Here is a 21,017-nt window from a genome sequence, read left to right as displayed (position 1 = left end):
TCTACATTTAAAAAAATGCTTAAAGTGACAGTGGGGGACCTATTTGGCAGAGATCCACCCCCCCCCCACCCAGAAGCTGAAAGGCAAAAAAAAGACAAATTGTTTAAAAAGGCGGGATGTCTGTGGGGGGCGGAGCTCCCACAGAAGCTGAAACACAAAAAAAGAAAAATGTTTAAAAAGGCAGAGGGTCTGGGAGCTGAAAGGTTTCAGCCATGCTCATTCTCCCCTAAAGCATTTACTCAAAAACAAGTCTGAAAGACCTAAATGACACGGTGAGATGCTGAAGAGCTTCGCTAGTTTATTTCTGCGACATATACATATTATTGAACTTTATTATTATTCATTTGGTTCTCATTGGTTCAGAAAGATAATTTTAAGGTGGAACCCAAAACCAAAATATAGACTGTGTAACACGATTTTTGTTCCTAGCAAACAAGTGTCTTTTTCCAACTACATTTATTGCAAAACAATACAAAAAGCCAATTTTTTCATGCCAGACTTTCTTTTTTGGGGCTGCACAGCAATTGTATCCCCTCAAAACAGCTATTTTTGACAATGTTTTCTAACTTTTTCACAATAAAACTAAAATACGGAACATAACTGCGCAAGGTTTATTTTCAAACATTTGAAAACATTTTACAAAGTTAAAAATTAACAGTTTTCCCGGATCAGACCCCAAATGTTGTCCCCGATCATGTTTTCATTGTAAGATCCCTGATATCTGTGTTCAAAGTCCATTATGTCTTGGTGGAAGTGCTCCCCATGTTCTTCTGAGTATGCCCCCATGTTGTCCTTGAAGTTGTCAAGGTGAGCATCCAGAATGTGGACCTTCAGTGACATCCTACAGCTCATTAGGCCATAGTTTCTCACCAAAGTCTCAACCAGTTCCACATAATTGTCAGCCTTGTGGTTGCCCAGAAACCCATGGGCAACATCAACAAAACTTTCCATGCCTCCTTTGCTGTCAGTTTCTTTGGAAATTCAGGGCACTCTGATTTTCTTGACTTGTGGTACAATTAGAAAAACAAACTGTATCTGTAATGTGACAGTCCACTTCACTGTTCTCCCCATCTTCTGATTCAGTGCTTTCTTCTTCTGATGGTTGTTTTCTTTCTGGAGGTGAAGGTACAGGAAGCTCAGCACTATGTGGCACTGGTGCAATGGAAGATGGGATGTCAGCATAAGGAATAGCAGGTGCATTCTTCCCACTTCGGTGTTTGGAAGGATCCAACATGCAGAAGTAGCAGATGGTTGAATCGTCAGTGGGTTCACACCATATTCTTGGAACAGCAAACTTCACTGCTCTCTTTTCCCCCTCTGTACCATCCTGCAAAAGAGTGGAAATATTTGTTTAATGACTGACCATTCAGCATTACCATACAAAATTTGGCTTTTTCAACAAAACATAACTTTCTCACCTTCAAGTGTTTTCTTGCAATATTCACAAGCTAAGTGAGGTGCCCAGTTCTTATCTTGGTCTCCAACTGGCATTCCAAAATAAGCTTTGTAGGCTTCACACATTTTGCTGGATGCTGTCACAGAAAACTTGTTTGCTATTTTCTTGATGAACTGGCCACAGATGTAGCAGAATTTATCTGGAGAATGATCACAGCCTCTTGATGCCATCTCTCTTCTTCTGGTGTATCTTCTCCTATGAACCCCTGATAAATATTTGTCATGTAACACCCCAGAACTTTCTCAGTCTTTCATGATGGCATTCTGGAATCTTACTGATCTCTCAAGAATATTCCTGAACTTGTTTGTCAACCACTATGGAAAATTCCAGAAGATTCTAGAAAGTTCTTCACTGTTCTACAGATTTCTGGTATTTTCTAGAAAGTTCCATGAGATTATTGTGGGTTTTCTCAAAGATTCTAGAACATTCTTTGGTATTCTACACATTTCTGGAATGTTCCGCAAGGTTGTTTAATTTGAGCATGCTGGGATAGATGGCGAGATAATACGTCCACCTACCTTAAAGTCGGGGGGGATCCGCGCTCCAAAACCAAACGCCGGGAACATTTTGTCACTGTGAGAGAAAAAAGAGGAACAGAGAGGCTAAAAGTTAAAAACCTGAACTACAGGCGATTGGCTGAGAGCAGGTCACCGCCCCCACACAAACAACTGACACCTGATTGGTTTTAGAAACATTAGCGAAGAAATGCTGGTCACAGCGTGACTGACCACAAAACAAGAAATGAGAGTTTTAAAATCTGACTTTAAAATGTCCACTTCCTGTTTGTGCGGCTCCTCCCACTGGTAGTGTGTGTAAACTAGGAGCTGCCCCCTAGTGGTCAGGCTGTGTCACTAAAGTGAACATGGAGAGGACAAATTTTACTGTACAAAGTTAATTCATTCATTCAATTTAATTAATTCATCCATTCATTCATTTACTCATCCATTCAGTCACTCAGTCATTCATTCATTCACTCACTTATTCAGTCATTCATTTATTAATTCATTCAGTCAGGCCTTCAGTCAGTCATTAGTTAATTCGTCACTCTATTCGGTCAGTCAAAGCTGCAGGCTGCCGATTGGCCCCTTTAACCGGTTAATGTCTAACTAACCAGATAAAGGTCGGTTTAAATCATGTTGCTGTTGGTTCAAGCTGCTTTCTTGGATCTTGGACCTCAGATCTGGTTCTGGTAAAGTTAGACTTTTGTTGTTTCGTTTGAAATCTGCAGAGAACGACTGAAGCTTGAAGACGTTCTGTGATGTTTGAACTGATTTTGTTTCTGGAGATTTTGGGGACTTGGTGAAGGTTGGTGCTCAGTCAGCGTTTCAGCTTCAAACACTGTTTTCAAACTAAACTCTTTTAAATGTTCTTCAGGAAAGACAAAAAAAACCAACTCTGAATTACAGCCAGAAAATGGCAAGCAGACGAGGAGAAGTGTGCAGATCTTTAACGAGCTCCACAGAATTAAAGACACAACGATTTATTATTACTCCAGAAGTTATGAATGTTTTTATGTTGAAGCAGGTGTGGGCGGAGCTATACTTTAGGTCCTCAGGAACTAAAAACCGGACGCCCCTGCCCTCACTGCGCACGCGTCATGTCGGTGCGTCGGCAGTGATTCACTGATTATCTCCTTGATTCTGCTTCAAAATGACTTTAGAATGACTTAAGAGGTTTTACTTTGTCATCTGATGGTTAATAATCCCATTAATCCCTTTGATCACTTTGGGTGCAGAGAGTCAGACTCAGAGAGTCAGACTCTCTGAGTCAGACTCAGATGTGCTGCTGATCTGATCGCATCCTCCATCTTTCATGATGAAATAATGTTGAATTTATGTGGAAATGATTGTTGTACAAAAGATATATGTGGCTGAGACAGATGATGACTGGAGGCAGTTTGAAGCAGAAATGAGGCGATATTCTGTGATTCTCTGCTGAAATGACACATGCGCAATAAAGGCAGGGCGGACCGATTTTCATGGGGGACCGTTCGATCAGTGACACCGGATCAAAGAGCCTCTAATCACACAGGGGAACAAAAACAGGGACCTTCCAGAGCTCCAGGAGCACCATATTTTCATCATCTTGCTGATGATGTCACTGCAAACGCACACTGACCAACAGTACTACTTCCTGTGTTGAAAAACAGCTCATGTGTACCTGAACCAGGGACTCTGGACCCACCTGTCATAGTCCTGGCAAATCTCACCTACAGCCACCAGCGCCTTCAGGTACTCGTTGGGCTGGAATGGGTGGATGTAGTGCAGCGAGCAGCTGTTACGAGGATCCCCATTGGAGGCAGTAAAATCAATTGCAACCTGGAGGGACAGGAACCAATAAGAGAGCAGTGTCAGAGGGACGGGAACCAATCAATCAAGTCAATCAATTTTATTTATATAGTGCCAAATCACAACAAACAGTTGCCCCAAGGCGCTTTATATTGTAAGGCAAAGCCATACAATAATTATGTAAAACCCCAACGGTCAAAACGACCCCCTGTGAGCAAGCACTTGGCGACAGTGGGAAGGAAAAACTCCCTTTTAACAGGAAGAAACCTCCAGCAGAACCAGGCTCAGGGAGGGGCAGTCTTCTGCTAGGACTGGTTGGGGCTGAGGGAGAGAACCAGGAAAAAGACATGCTGTGGAGGGGAGCAGAGATCGATCACTAATGATTAAATGCAGAGTGGTACATACAGAGCAAAAAGAGAAAGAAACACTCAGTGCATCATGGGAACCCCCCAGCAGTCTAAGTCTATAGCAGCATAACTAAGGGATGGTTCAGGGTCACCTGATCCAGCCCTAACTATAAGCTTAGCAAAAAGGAAAGTTTTAAGCCTATCTTAAAAGTAGAGAGGGTGTCTGTCTCCCTGATCTGAATTGGGAGCTGGTTCCACAGGAGAGGAGCCTGAAAGCTGAAGGCTCTGCCTCCCATTCTACTCTTACAAACCCTAGGAACTACAAGTAAGCCTGCAGTCTGACAGCGAAGCGCTCTATTGGGGTGATATGGTACTATGAGGTCCCTAAGATAAGATGGGACCTGATTATTCAAAACCTTATAAGTAAGAAGAAGAATTTTAAATTCTATTCTAGAATTAACAGGAAGCCAATGAAGAGAGGCCAATATGGGTGAGATATGCTCTCTCCTTCTAGTCCCCGTCAGTACTCTAGCTGCAGCATTTTGAATTAACTGAAGGCTTTTTAGGGAACTTTTAGGACAACCTGATAATAATGAATTACAATAGTCCAGCCTAGAGGAAATAAATGCATGAATTAGTTTTTCAGCATCACTCTGAGACAAGACCTTTCTGATTTTAGAGATATTGCGTAAATGCAAAAAAGCAGTCCTACATATTTGTTTAATATGCGCTTTGAATGACATATCCTGATCAAAAATGACTCCAAGATTTCTCACAGTATTACTAGAGGTCAGGGTAATGCCATCCAGAGTAAGGATCTGGTTAGACACCATGTTTCTAAGATTTGTGGGGCCAAGTACAACAACCTCAGATTTATCTGAGTTTAAAAGCAGGAAATTAGAAGTCATCCATGTCTTTATGTCTGTAAGACAATCCTGCAGTTTAGCTAATTGGTGTGTGTCCTCTGGCTTCATGGATAGACAAAGCTGGGTATCATCTGCGTAACAATGAAAATTTAAGCAATACCGTCTAATAATACTGCCTAAGGGAAGCATGTATAAAGTGAATAAAATTGGTCCTAGCACAGAACCTTGTGGAACTCCATAATTAACTTTAGTCTGTGAAGAAGATTCCCCATTTACATGAACAAATTGTAATCTATTAGACAAATATGATTCAAACCACCGCAGCGCAGTGCCTTTAATACCTATGGCATGCTCTAATCTCTGTAATAAAATTTTATGGTCAACAGTATCAAAAGCAGCACTGAGGTCTAACAGAACAAGCACAGAGATGAGTCCACTGTCCGAGGCCATAAGAAGATCATTTGTAACCTTCACTAATGCTGTTTCTGTACTATGATGAATTCTAAAACCTGACTGAAACTCTTCAATAGACCATTCCTCTGCAGATGATCAGTTAGCTGTTTTACAACTACCCTTTCAAGAATTTTTGAGAGAAAAGGAAGGTTGGAGATTGGCCTATAATTAGCTAAGATAGCTGGGTCAAGTGATGGCTTTTTAAGTAATGGTTTAATTACTGCCACCTTAAAAGCCTGTGGTATATAGCCAACTAACAAAGATAGATTGATCATATTTAAGATCGAAGCATTAAATAATGGTAGGGCTTCCTTGAGCAGCCTGGTAGGAATGGGGTCTAATAAACATGTTGATGGTTTGGATGAAGTAACTAATGAAAATAACTCAGACAGAACAATCGGAGAGAAAGAGTCTAACCAAATACCGGCATCACTGAAAGCAGCCAAAGATAAAGATACGTCTTTGGGATGGTTATGAGTAATTTTTTTCTCTAATAGTTAAAATTTTGTTAGCAAAGAAAGTCATGAAGTCATTACTAGTTAAAGTTAATGGAATATTCAGCTCAATAGAGCTCTGACTCTTTGTCAGCCTGGCTACAGTGCTGAAAAGAAACCTGGGGTTGTTCTTATTTTCTTCAATTAGTGATGAGTAGAAAGATGTCCTAGCTTTACGGAGGGCTTTTTTATAGAGCAACAGACTCTTTTTTCCAGGCTAAGTGAAGATCTTCTAAATTAGTGAGACGCCATTTCCTCTCCAACTTACGGGTTATCTGCTTTAAGCTGCGAGTTTGTGAGTTATACCACGGAGTCAGACACTTCTGATTTAAAGCTCTCTTTTTCAGAGGAGCTACAGCATCCAAAGTTGTCTTCAATGAGGATGTAAAACTATTGACGAGATACTCTATCTCCCTTACAGAGTTTAGGTAGCTACTCTGCACTGTGTTGGTATATGGCATTAGAGAACATAAAGAAGGAATCATATCCTTAAACCTAGTTACAGCGCTTTCTGAAAGACTTCTAGTGTAATGAAACTTATTCCCCACTGCTGGGTAGTCCATCAGAGTAAATGTAAATGTTATTAAGAAATGATCAGACAGAAGGGAGTTTTCAGGGAATACTGTTAAGTCTTCTATTTCCATACCATAAGTCAGAACAAGATCTAAGATATGATTAAAGTGGTGGGTGGACTCATTTACTTTTTGAGCAAAGCCAATAGAGTCTAATAATAGATTAAATGCAGTGTTGAGGCTGTCATTCTCAGCATCTGTGTGGATGTTAAAATCGCCCACTATAATTATCTTATCTGAGCTAAGCACTAAGTCAGACAAAAGGTCTGAAAATTCACAGAGAAACTCACAGTAACGACCAGGTGGACGATAGATAATAACAAATAAAACTGTTTTTTTGGGACTTCCAATTTGGATGGACAAGACTAAGAGACAAGCTTTCAAATGAATTAAAGCTCTGTCTGGGTTTTTGATTAATTAATAAGCTGGAATGGAAGATTGCTGCTAATCCTCCGCCCCGACCCGTGCTACGAGCATTCTGACAGTTAGTGTGACTCGGGGGTGTTGACTCATTTAAACTAACATATTCATCCTGCTGTAACCAGGTTTCTGTTAAGCAGAATAAATCAATATGTTGAACAATTATTATATCATTTACCAACAGGGACTTAGAAGAGAGAGACCTAATGTTTAATAGACCACATTTAACTGTTTTAGTCTGTGGTGCAGTTGAAGGTGCTATATTATTTTTTCTTTTTGAATTTTTATGCTTAAATAGATTTTTGCTGGTTATTGGTGGTCTGGGAGCAGGCACCGTCTCTACGGGGATGGGGTAATGAGGGGATGGCAGGGGGAGAGAAGCTGCAGAGAGGTGTGTAAGACTACAACTCTGCTTCCTGGTCCCAACCATGGATAGTCACAGTTTGGAGGATTTAAGAAAATTGGCCAGATTTCTAGAAATGAGAGCTGCTCCATCCAAAGTGGGATGGATGCCGTCTCTCCTAACAAGACCAGGTTTTCCCCAGAAGCTTTGCCAATTATCTATGAAGCCCACCTCATTTTTTGGACACCACTCAGACAGCCAGCAATTCAAGGAGAACATGCGGCTAAACATGTCACTCCCGGTCCGATTGGGGAGGGGCCCAGAGAAAACTACAGAGTCCGACATTGTTTTTGCAAAGTTACACACCGATTTAATGTTAATTTTAGTGACCTCCGATTGGCGTAACCGAGTGTCATTACTGCCGACGTGAATTACAATCTTACCAAATTTACGCTTAGCCTTAGCCAGCAGTTTCAAATTTCCTTCAATGTCGCCTGCTCTGGCCCCCGGAAGACAATTGACTATGGTTGCTGGTGTCGCTAACTTCACATTTCTCAAAACAGAGTCGCCAATAACCAGAGTTTGATCCTCGGCGGGTGTATCGTCGAGTGGGGAAAAACGGTTAGAGATGTGAACGGGTTGACGGTGTACACGGGGCTTCTGTTTAGGGCTACGCTTCCTCCTCACAGTCAGCCAGTCGGCCTGCTCTCCCGACTGCTCGGGATCTGCCAGGGGGGAACTAACGGCGGCTAAGCTACCTTGGTCCGCACCGACTACAGGGGCCTGGCTAGCTGTAGAATTTTCCACGGTGCGGAGCCGAGTCTCCAATTCGCCCAGCCTGGCCTCCAAAGCTACGAATAAGCTACACTTATTACAAATACCATTACTGCTAAAGGAGGCCGAGGAATAACTAAACATTTCACACCCAGAGCAGAAAAGTGCGGGAGAGACAGGAGAAGCCGCCATGCTAAATCGGCTAAGAGCTAGTAGCTACGCTAAGCTAGCGGATTCCTAAAAACACGCAAAGTGAATAATGTGTAAATAATTTAGAGGTGATTCAGCAGAAGGAGTGCTTATCTTAGGGACCTCGTAGTACCATATTACCCCATTAGAGCGCTTCGCTCTCAGACTGCGGGCTTACTTGTAGTTCCTAGGGTTTGTAAGAGTAGAATGGAAGGCAGAGCCTTCAGCTTTCAGGCTTCTCTCCTGTGGAACCAGCTCCCAATTCAGATCAGGGAGACAGATACCCTCTCTACTTTTAAGATTAGGCTTAAAACTTTCCTTTTCGCTAAGGCTTATAGTTAGGGCTGGATCGGGTGACCCTGGACCATCCCTTGGTTATGCTGCTTTAGACGTAGACTGTGGGGGGGTTCCCATGATGCACTGTTTCTTTCTCTTTTTGCTCCGTATGCATCACTCTGCATTTAATCATTAGTGATCGATCTCTGCCCCCCTTCTCGGCATGTCTTTTTCCTGGTTCTTTCCCTCAGCCCCAACCAGTCTCAGCAGAAGACTGCCCCTCCCTGAGCCTGGTTCTGCTGGAGGTTTCTTCCTGTTAAAAGGGAGTTTTTCCTTCCCACTGTGGCCAAGTGCTTGCTCATAGGGGGTCGTTTTGACCGTTGGGGTTTTTCATAATTATTGTATAGCCTTGCCTTACAATATGGAGTGCCTTGGGGCAACTGTTTGTTGTGATTTGGCGCTATATAAGAAAAACGTTGATTGATTGATTGATTGATTTAGTTAAGGCACCAGACAGGCCATGAAGCAGCACAGGTAACGCACGGCAACGGTGCTAAAAAATAAAATAAAATAAAAATCCACCAGACACGCTGTGGAGCAGCACAGGTAACGCACGGCAACAGTGCTAAAAAATAAAATAAAAATCCCAATAAAATAAAAATCCCAATAAAATAAAAATCCCAAGGAATCTTGCAAGAACTCAGTGGCAAGCTCACACTCAAACAGGAAGTGCCGATTTCTCCTGCAGTCTGAGAGCGAAGCGCTCTATTGGGGTAATATGGTACTATGAGGTCCCTAAGATAAGATGGGACCTGATTATTCAAAACCTTATAAGTAAGAAGAATTTTAAATTCTATTCTAGAATTAACAGGAAGCCAATGAAGAGAGGCCAATATGGGTGAGATATGCTCTCTCCTTCTAGTCCCCGTCAGTACTCTAGCTGCAGCATTTTGAATTAACTGAAGGCTTTTCAGGGAACTTTTAGGACAACCTGATAATAATGAATTACAATAGTCCAGCCTAGAGGAAATAAATGCATGAATTAGTTTTTCAGCATCACTCTGAGACAAGACCTTTCTAATTTTAGAGATATTGCGTAAATGCAAAAAAGCAGTCCTACATATTTGTTTAATATGCGCTTTGAATGACATATCCTGATCAAAAATGACTCCAAGATTTCTCACAGTATTACTAGAGGTCAGGGTAATGCCATCCAGAGTAAGGATCTGGTTAGACACCATGTTTCTAAGATTTGTGGGGCCAAGTACAATAACTTCAGTTTTATCTGAGTTTAAAAGCAGGAAATTAGAGGTCATCCATGTCTTTATGTCTGTAAGACAATCCTGCAGTTTAGCTAATTGGTGTGTGTCCTCTGGCTTCATGGATAGATAAAGCTGGGTATCATCTGCGTAACAATGAAAATTTAAGCAATGCCGTCTAATAATACTGCCTAAGGGAAGCATGTATAAAGTGAATAAAATTGGTCCTAGCACAGAACCTTGTGGAACTCCATAATTAACCTTAGTCTGTGAAGAAGATTCCCCATTTACATGAAGAAATTGTAATCTATTAGATAAATATGATTCAAACCTCCGCAGCGCAGTGCCTTTAATACCTATGGCATGCTCTAATCTCTGTAATAAAATTTTATGGTCAACAGTATCAAAAGCAGCACTGAGGTCTAACAGAACAAGCACAGAGATGAGTCCACTGTCTGAGGCCATAAGAAGATCATTTGTAACCTTCACTAATGCTGTTTCTGTACTATGATGAATTCTAAAACCTGACTGAAACTCTTCAAATAGACCATTCCTCTGCAGATGATCAGTTAGCTGTTTTACAACTACCCTTTCAAGACTTTTTGAGAGAAAAGGAAGGTTGGAGATTGGCCTATAATTAGCTAAGATAGCTGGGTCAAGTGATGGCTTTTTAAGTAATGGTTTAATTACTGCCACCTTAAAAGCCTGTGGTACATAGCCAACTAATAAAGATAGATTGATCATATGTAAGATCGAAGCATTAAATAATGGTAGGGCTTCCTTGAGCAGCCTGGTAGGAATGGGGTCTAATAAACATGTTGATGGTTTGGATGAAGTAACTAATGAAAATAACTCAGACAGAACAATCTGAGAGAAAGAGTCTAACCAAATACCGGCATCACTGAAAGCAGCCAAAGATAACGATACGTCTTTGGGATGGTTATGAGTAATTTTTTTCTCTAATAGTTAAAATTTTATTAGCAAAGAAAGTCATGAAGTCATTACTAGTTAAAGGAATACTCGGCTCAATAGAGCTCTGACACTTTGTCAGCCTGGCTACAGTGCTGAAAAGAAACCTGGGGTTGTTCTTATTTTCTTCAATTAGTGATGAGTAGTAAGATGTCCTAGCTTTACGGAGGGCTTTTTTATAGAGCAACAGACTCTTTTTCCAGGCTAAGTGAAGATCTTCTAAATTAGTGAGACGCCATTTCCTCTCCAACTTACGGGTTATCTGCTTTAAGCTGTGAGTTTGTGAGTTATACCACGGAGTCAGGCACTTCTGATTTAAGGCTCTCTTTTTCAGAGGAGCTACAGCATCCAAAGTTGTCTTCAATGAGGATGTAAAACTATTGACGAGATACTCTATCTCACTTACAGAGTTTAGGTAGCTACTCTGCACTGTGTTGGTATATGGCATTAGGGAACATAAAGAAGGAATCATATCCTTAAACCTAGTTACAGTGCTTTCTGAAAGACTTCTAGTGTAATGAAACTTATTCCCCACTGCTGGGTAGTCCATCAGAGTAAATGTAAATGTTATTAAGAAATGATCAGACAGAAGGAAGTTTTCAGGGAATACTGTTAAGGCTTCAGTTTCCATACCATAAGTCAAAACAAGATCTAAGATATGATTAAAGTGGTGGGTGGACTCATTTACATTTTGAGCAATGCCAATTGAGTCTAATAATAGATTAAATGCAGTGTTGAGGCTGTCATTCTCAGCATCTGTGTGGATGTTAAAATCGCCCACTATAATTATCTTATCTAAGCTAAGCACTAAGTCAGACAAAAGGTCTGAATATTCACAGAGAAACTCACAGTAACGACCAGGTGGATGATAGATAATAACAAATAAAACTGGTTTTTGGGACTTCCAATTTGGATGGACAAGACTAAGAGTCAAGCTTTCAAATGAATTAAAGCTCTGTCTGGGTTTTTGATTAATTAATAAGCTGGAATGGAAGATTGCTGCTAATCCTCCGCCCCGGCCCGTGCTACGAGCATTCTGGCAGTTAGTGTGACTCGGGGGTGTTGACTCATTTAAACTAACATATTCATCCTGCTGTAACCAGGTTTCTGTAAGGCAGAATAAATCAATATGTTGATCAGTTATTATATCATTTACTAACAGGGACTTAGAAGAGAGAGACCTAATGTTTAATAGACCACATTTAACTGTTTTAGTCTGTGGTGCAGTTGAAGGTGCTATATTATTTTTTCTTTTTGAATTTTTATGCTTAAATAGATTTTTGCTGGTTATTGGTGGTCTGGGAGCAGGCACCGTCTCTACGGGGATGGGGTAATGAGGGGATGGCAGGGGGAGAGAAGCTGCGGAGAGGTGTGTAAGACTACAACTCTGCTTCCTGGTCCCAATCCTGGATAGTCACGATTTGGAGGATTTAAGAAAATTGGCCAGATTTCTAGAAATGAGAGCTGCTCCATCCAAAGTGGGATGGATGCCGTCTCTCCTAACAAGACCAGGTTTTCCCCAGAAGCTTTGCCAATTATCTATGAAGCCCACCTCATTTTTTGGACACCACTCAGACAGCCAGCAATTCAAGGAGAACATGCGGCTAAACATGTCACTCCCGGTTTGATTGGGGAGGGGCCCAGAGAAAACTACAGAGTCCGACATTGTTTTTGCAAAGTTACACACCGATTCAATGTTAATTTTAGTGACCTCCGATTGGCGTAACCGGGTGTCATTACTGCCGACGTGAATTACAATCTTACCAAATTTACACTTAGCCTTAGCCAGCAGTTTCAAATTTCCTTCAATGTTGCCTGCTCTGGCCCCTGGAAGACAACTGACTATGGTTGCTGGTGTCGCTAACTTCACATTTCTCAAAACAGAGTCGCCAATAACCAGAGTTTGTTTCTCGGCAGGTGTGTCATCGAGTGGGGAAAAACGGTTAGAAATGTGAATGGGTTGGCGGTGTACATGGGGCTTCTGTTTAGAACTACGCTTCCTCCTTACAGTCACCCAGTCGGCCTGCTTTCCCGGCTGCTCGGGATCTGCCAGAGGGAAACTAACGGCGGCTAAGCTACCTTGGTCTGCACCGACTACAGGGGCCTGGCTAGCTGTAGAATTTTCCACGGTGCGGAGCCGAGTCTGTTGGGAAGGTGTCGTAGCACGGACCCACAACAGGGGGCGCAAATGAACGGACAATGAATAAGCCAAAAAGTAACAATTTAATGTTGTGATAATACACAACTAAATTCACAGAAATGTGCACAGTCAATTGACACCAGGTCACATGTGGGCAGGCTTGAAGATAGAAGACCCCCGACGAGAAAGAAGCCGCGTCCCACACGGCTTCCACCACCTACGGTCTGAAGAACACCGGAGCCGCCAAGTCCCGAGTCCCCAGGTGGCCTCTTTCTTCGGCTGTCAACCCTGGTACTGCTGGCAGAAAGCAGAGATAAGATGAATGAGTGTGAGTCCGCACACTCAGTAATCCACAGTCCATACACAGTTAGGAGGGAGCACCTCCACCTCCAATCACACACTCGTGCAGCTCCTGGTTAACCACTTATCTGGGTTGGGGTGTGAGGCGAAGCCGTCGCTGTCACACCAAACGCCAATCCCCCAGACAAGGCAACACTCCAGAAAACGGCTGCAACAGAAGTTCAGGTTATTACACACAAAGTGTCAGTCAGCAGAGAAATTACCTCATCAGTAGTTGCGATTTCTCGGCGAGGAGGTGGAGTTGCAGTCCGGCTTTTATGGTGGTGATGATGATGAACGAGTGACAGCTGGTGCAGAGGATGAATGACAGCTGTCACTTCTTCTGGGTCTGGCGCCCTCTCGTGCTTGGAGCCCGCACTCCAAGCAGGGCGCCCTCTGGTGGTGGTGGGCCAGCAGTATCTCCTCTTCAGCGGCCCACATAACAGAGTCTCCAATTCGCCCAGCCTGGCCTCCAAAGCTACGAATAAGCTACACTTATTACAAGTACCATTACTGCTAAAGGAGGCCGAGGAATAACTAAACATTTCACACCCAGAGCAGAAAAGTGCAGGAGAGACAGGAGAAGCTGCCATGCTAAACCGGCTAAGAGCTAGTAGCTGCGCTAAGCTAGCGGATTCCTAAAAACACCCAAAGTAAATAATGTGTAAATAATTTAGAGGTGATTCAGCAGAGGGAGTGTGTTGTGTGGGCCGCCAGAAGAGGAGGTACTGCTGGCCCACCACCAGAGGGCGCCCTGCCTGAAGTGCGGGCTTCAGGCATGGGAGGGCGCTGCCGCCACGGACACAGCCGGGAGTGACAGCTGTCACTCATTAATTCCTGACAGCTGTCACTCATTCTTCATCATCTCACTCCATAAAACCCAGACATCATCTCCACCTCATCACCGAGATATCGTCCTTCTATGGAGGTAATATTCTCTGCCAGCATTCAGTGATTTCCAGAGCTATTGTGTTGCAGCTGTCAACCAGAGGACCGGCGTGGGTCACGACTGTTTCGTCCTTCGTCTCGTCAGATAAGTGGTTAAACAGACGCTGCACGAGTGTGTGTTAAAGGTGGAGGTGGCATTCCCACCGTTGTTGTTACGGGGTATACACACACCCACACTTGACTGTCTTTGTTCTTCGCCAGCAGTACCAGATCCGACAGTCGGGGACGGTGATCACCTGGGAATTCGGGACTTGGCGGCTCCAGTATTCACCAGGTTCGGTGGCGGCGGAAATCGTGTGGTTCCGGCTCTTCTCAGGACAGACGTCTTCTATCCTCGAGCCTGCCCACACGTCACCTTTGTGGATTGACTGTTATCAGATTCTGAGATTGTCTGTGTATTCGTTGTGCACCTTCACAACATTAAATTGTTACTTTTTGGCTCATCTATTGACCGTTCATTTGCGCCCCCTGTTGTGGGTCCGTGTCACTACACTTTCACAACAGGATATCTCGGCCAGCGTCATGGATCCCGAGGGGCGTCACCCATCTGTTGGACAGCCAATGGAAGAGCAGGGTGCACAGGCATCTGCAGGAGGCGTGCTCGGTGAGTTGCAGCAAATCCTCACCACCTTTACCGCTCGGCTGGAATTGATGTCCGAGCAGGATGGAGGCTCTCACCGCACAGGTGGAAGCGCGTGATCAGAGCGCTGCTGCGGCTCCTCCTCCTGCCGACCCGGTGTCGGGTATTAACATTCCACTGGTCGTTCAACAAACCCCCCCACCATCCCCTGAAGCATACATAAGTCCCCCTGAGCCGTACGGGGGTTGTGTGGAGACGTGCATGGACTTTCTGATGCAGTGTTCGCTCGTCTTTGCACAACGACCCGTGATGTACGCGTCTGACGCCAGCAAGGTGGCTTATGTAATTAATTTGCTTCAGGGTAAGGCACGCGCCTGGGCTACGGCGCTCTGGGAACAGAACTCACGGTTGTTATCAGCATACAGTGGGTTTGTGGGGGAGTTCAGAACAGTGTTTGATCACCCTAACAGAGGAGAGACCGCTTCAACAATGCTGCTGTCAATGCGACAGGGGCGCCGGTGCGCAGCCAAATATGCAGTCGACTTCCGCATTGCGGCTGCGAGGTCCGGCTGGAATAACGTTGCGCTCCGCGCCGCCTTCATAAACGGACTGTCATCGGTCCTGAAGGAGCATCTGGTAGCTAAGGAAGAACCGCGGGATTTAGATGGGCTTATCGATCTCGTTATATGGTTAGACAATCGGTTGGAGGAGCGCCGTCAGGAGCGAGGCGAAGGACGTGGCTGGATACGCGCCGTCCCTCTCCCTTCCAGGTTCGAAAAGGGGCCGCCCTCCCCACGCTCCACAGCCGCAGCGCTCCGTGGGGCAACAGCTCCCCCTGCTGACATTGTTAGGGAAACGCTCAGGGCCAAAATGAGGAGGCTGGTCCGCGGGGAGTGTTTTCTCTGCAGCTCAAAGGAGCACATACAGAAAAACTGCCCCAAACGGCCAGAACGACAACAACCGCCCTTAGAGACTGGGCTAAGGGGGGTCATAACATTCACGTGGGACACACACAGATTGCCACACGACTCCCAGTTACAATCCTGAGCGGGGATTTAACCCTTCAAGCCCCAGCACTGGTGGACACGGGGTCAGAAGGGAATCTGCTAGACAGCAGATGGGTAAGGGAGGTAGGGCTCCCTCTGGTGGTGCTTCCTTCGCCATTGCAGGTGCGGGCACTAGATGGCACCCTCCTCCCTTTAATCACACACAAGACACAACCAGTAACTCTGGTGGTGTCTGAACACCATTGGGAGGAGATTGATTTTTTTGTAACTCCTTCTACCTCCCGCGTGATTTTGGGCTTCCCCTGGATGTTGAAACACAATCCCCGGATTGATTGGCCGTCTGGGGTAGTGGTTCAGTGGAGCGAAACCTGCCATCGGGTGTGTTTAGGATCCTCTGTTCCTCCCGGTTTGCATGCTAAGGAGGAGGTCAAAGCCCCTCCCAATCTGACGGCGGTGCCGGTTGAGTACCACGATCTTGCTGACGTCTTCAGCAAGGATCTGGCACTCACCCTTCCCCCGCACCGTCCGTACAATTGTGCCATTGATTTGGTTCCAGGCGTTGAGTTCCCGTCCAGCAGGCTGTACAACCTCTCACGACCTGAGCGCGAATCAATGGAGACCTACATCCGGGACTCATTAGCTGCCGGGCTGATCCGGAACTCCACGTCTCCGATGGGTGCAGGTTTCTTTTTTGTGGGCAAGAAAGATGGCGGACTCCGTCCATGCATTGATTACAGAGGGCTGAATGAGATCACAGTTCGCAACCGATACCCGTTGCCATTGTTAGATTCCGTGTTCACCCCCCTGCATGGAGCCAAAATCTTTACTAAGCTGGATCTTAGAAATGCGTATCACCTGGTTCGGATCCGGAAGGGAGACGAATGGAAGACGGCATTTAACACCCCGTAAAAACCTGGTCGGGCGCCAGGAGGCGCCCGTTGAAGGGGGGGTCCTGTTGTGTGGGCCGCCAGAAGAGGAGGTACTGCTGGCCCACCACCAGAGGGCGTCCTGCCTGAAGTGCGGGCTTCAGGCACGAGAGGGCGCTGCCGCCACGGACACAGGCGGGAGTGACAGCTGTCACTCATTAATTCATGACAGCTGTCACTCATTCTTCATCATCTCACTCCATAAAACCCAGACGTCATCTCCACCTCATCGCCAAGATATCGTACTTCTATGGAGGTAATATTCTCTGCCAGCATTCAGTGATTTCCAGAGCTATTGTGTTGCAGCTGTCAACCAGAGGACCGGCGTGGGTCACGACTGTTTCGTCCTTCGTCTCGTCAGACGAGTGTGTGTTAAAGGTGGAGGTGGCATTCCCACCGTTGTTGTTACGGGGGTGTACACACACCCACACTTGACTGTCTTTGTTCTTCGCCAGCAGTACCACATCCGACAGTCGGGGACGGTGATCACCTGGGAATTCGGGACTTGGCGGCTCCAGTATTCACCAGGTTCGGTGGCGGCGGAAATCGTGTGGTTCCGGCTCTTCTCAGGACAGACGTCTTCTATCCTCGAGACTGCCCACACGTCACCTTTGTGGATTGACTGTTATCAGATTCTGAGATTGTCTGTGTATTCGTTGTGCACCTTCACAACATTAAATTGTTACTTTTTGGCTCATCTATTGACCGTTCATTTGCGCCCCCTGTTGTGGGTCCATGTCACTATACTTTCACAACAGAGTGCTTTAGTTAAGGCACGTGAAGATTACACTGTGAAACAAATCGTTATCTAGGTAACTAGATCAATCTAACTGCGCAGATTAAACAGCTAACAGATACAGCAAAACACCGCTGTGCACCGGAACAGGAAGTGATACAATACCGCAGTGAGAGGCAAGCAAGAGAACCAATAAGAGAGCAGTTTCAGAGGGACGGGAACCAATAAGAGAGCAGTTTTAGAGGGACGGGAACCAATAAGAGAGCAGTTTCAGAGGGACGGGAACCAATAAGAGAACCATTTCAGAGGGACGGGAACCAATAAGAGAGCAGTTTTAGAGGGATGGGAACCAATAAGAGAGCAGTTTCAGAGGGATGGGAACCAATAAGAGAGCAGTTTCAGAGGGACGGGAACCAATAAGAGAACCATTTCAGAGGGACGGGAACCAATAAGAGAGCAGTGTCAGAGAGACAGGAACCAATAAGAGAGCAGTTTTAGAGGGACAGGAACCAATAAGAGAGCAGTTTCAGAGGGATGGGAACCAATAAGAGAGCAGTGTCAGAGGGACGGGAACCAATAAGAGAGGAGTTTTAGAGAAATGGGAACCAATAAGAGAACCGATTCAGAGGGACGGGAACCAATAAGAGAGCAGTTTCAGAGGGATGGGAACCAATAAGAGAGGAGTTTCAGAGGGATGGGAACCAATAAGAGAGGAGTTTTAGAGAAATGGGAACCAATAAGAGAGCAGTTTTAGAGGGATGGGAACCAATAAGAGAGCAGTTTCAGAGGGATGGTAATCAATAAGACAGCAGTGTCAGAGGGACGGGAACCAATAAGAGAGCAGTTTCAGAGGGACGGAATCAATAAGAGAGCAGTTTCAGAGGGACGAGAACCAATAAGAGAGCAGTGTCAGAGGGACGGGAACCAATAAGAGAGGAGTTTTAGAGAAATGGGAACCAATAAGAGAACCGTTTCAGAGGGACGGGAACCAATAAGAGAGCAGTTTTAGAGGGATGGGAACCAATAAGGGAACCATTTCAGAGGGAGGGGAACCAATAAGAGAGGAGTTTTAGAGAGATGGGAACCAATAAGAGACCAGTTTCAGAGGGACGGGAACCAATAAGAGACCAGTTTTAGAGGGATGGGAACCAATAAGAGAGCAGTTTCAGAGGGATCGGAACCAATAAGGGAACCTTCTCAGAGGGACGGGAACCAGAGACCAGTTTTAGAGGGACGGGAACCAATAAGAGAGCAGTTTCAGAGGGACGGGAACCAATGAGAGAACCATTTCAGAGGGATGGGAACCAATAAGAGAACCGTTTCAGAGGGACGGGAACCAATAAGAGACCAGTTTTAGAGGGACGGGAAGCAATAAGAGAGCAGTTTCAGAGGGACGGGAACCAATAAGAGAGCAGTTTTAGATGGACGGGAACCAATAAGAGAGCAGTTTTAGAGGGACGGGAACCAATAAGAGAGCAGTTTCAGAGGGACGGGAACCAATAAGAGACCAGTTTTAGAGGGATGAGAACCAATAAGAGAGCAGTTTTAGAGGGACGGGAACCAATAAGAGAGCAGTTTTAGAGGGACGGGAACCAATAAGAGAGCAGTTTCAGAGGGATGGGAACCAATCAATCAATCAATCAATTTTTTTATATAGCGCCAAATCACAACAAACAGTTGCCCCAAGGCGCTTTATATTGTAAGGCAAGGCCATACAATAATTATGTAAACCCCCAACGGTCAAAACGACCCCCTGTGAGCAAGCACTTGGCTACAGTGGGAAGAAAAACTCCCTTTTAACAGGAAGAAACCTCCAGCAGAACCAGGCTCAGGGAGGGGCAGTCTTCTGCTGGGACTGGTTGGGGCTGAGGGAGAGAACCAGGAAAAAGACATGCTGTGGAGGGGAGCAGAGATCAATCACTAATGATTAAATGCAGAGTGGTGCATACAGAGCAAAAAGAGAAAGAAACAGTGCATCATGGGAACCCCCCAGCAGTCTAAGTCTATAGCAGCATAACTAAGGGATGGTTCAGGGTCACCTGATCCAGCCCTAACTATAAGCTTTAGCAAAAAGGAAAGTTTTAAGCCTAATCTTAAAAGTAGAGAGGGTGTCTGTCTCCCTGATCTGAATTGGGAGCTGGTTCCACAGGAGAGGAGCCTGAAAGCTGAAGGCTCTGCCTCCCATTCTACTCTTACAAACCCTAGGAACTACAAGTAAGCCTGCAGTCTGAGAGCGAAGCGCTGTATTGGGGTGATATGGTACTACGAGGTCCCTAAGATAAGATGGGACCTGATTATTCAAAACCTTATAAGTAAGAAGAAGAATTTTAAATTCTATTCTAGAATTAACAGGAAGCCAATGAAGAGAGGCCAATATGGGTGAGATATGCTCTCTCCTTCTAGTCCCCGTCAGTACTCTAGCTGCAGCATTTTGAATTAACTGAAGGCTTTTTAGGGAACTTTTAGGACAACCTGATAATAATGAATTACAATAGTCCAGCCTAGAGGAAATAAATGCATGAATTAGTTTTTCAGCATCACTCTGAGACAAGACCTTTCTGATTTTAGAGATATTGCGTAAATGCAAAAAAGCAGTCCTACATATTTGTTTAATATGCGCTTTGAATGACATATCCTGATCAAAAATGACTCCAAGATTTTTCACAGTATTACTAGAGGTCAGGGTAATGCCATCCAGAGTAAGGATCTGGTTAGACACCATGTTTCTAAGATTTGTGGGGCCAAGTACAATAACTTCAGTTTTATCTGAGTTTAAAAGCAGGAAATTAGAGGTTATCCATGTCTTTATGTCTGTAAGACAATCCTGCAGTTTAGCTAATTGGTGTGTGTCCTCTGGCTTCATGGATAGATAAAGCTGTGTATCATCTGCGTAACAATGAAAATTTAAGCAATACCGTCTAATAATACTGCCTAAGGGAAGCATGTATAAAGTGAATAAAATTGGTCCTAGCACAGAACCTTGTGGAACTCCATAATTAACCTTAGTCTGTGAAGAAGATTCCCCATTTACATGAACAAATTGTAATCTATTAGATAAATATGATTCAAACCACCGCAGCGCAGTGCCTTTAATACCTATGGCATGCTCTAATCTCTGTAATAAAATTTTATGATCAACAGTATCAAAAGCAGCACTGAGGTCTAACAGAACAAGCACAGAGATGAGTCCACTGTCTGAGGCCATAAGAAGATCATTTGTAACCTTCACTAATGCTGTTTCTGTACTATGATGAATTCTAAAACCTGACTGAAACTCTTCAAATAGACCATTCCTCTGCAGATGATCAGTTAGCTGTTTTACAACTACCCTTTCAAGAATTTTTGAGAGAAAGTTTTAGAGGAACGGGAACCAATAAGAGAACCGTTTCAGAGTAAACAAACACATAGTGTCACAGAACACAAACAGGAAGAAACCTGCAGCAGACCCGACTGACAGCGGCGGACATCTGTGGGGGGCCAACATTTAAAAAAACTTTTGTTGGACTTTTTTTTTTGGTCACTCAACAGCTCAATTCTCTATATCGCATATTGGTAGAAATTGGCCCAGAATGCAGAAGAAAACATCCAGGATTGTTTTTAGCAGGCAGCTGATGTTTTATCGACTGTTATTCTCA

General features: G+C 44.5%; 1 protein-coding gene across 1 annotated transcript in view; it reads right to left on the bottom strand.

Annotated features, from left to right (window-relative positions):
- Positions 1-21,017, bottom strand: part of cpne4a (copine IVa) — a 160,635-nt gene that overhangs the window by 20,608 nt on the left and 119,010 nt on the right. Inside the window, exons 10-11 of the mRNA XM_034173721.1 lie at positions 3,641-3,774; positions 1,975-2,029 (exon numbers count right to left, since the gene is read on the bottom strand). Of these exons, the coding sequence (XP_034029612.1) occupies positions 1,975-2,029; positions 3,641-3,774 (189 nt within the window). The remainder of the gene's footprint in view (positions 1-1,974; positions 2,030-3,640; positions 3,775-21,017) is intronic.

The sequence above is a fragment of the Thalassophryne amazonica genome, chromosome 7, assembly GCF_902500255.1.
Source record: "Thalassophryne amazonica chromosome 7, fThaAma1.1, whole genome shotgun sequence".
Taxonomy (NCBI): domain Eukaryota; kingdom Metazoa; phylum Chordata; class Actinopteri; order Batrachoidiformes; family Batrachoididae; genus Thalassophryne; species Thalassophryne amazonica.
This window is presented reverse-complemented; position numbering and strand designations above follow the sequence as displayed.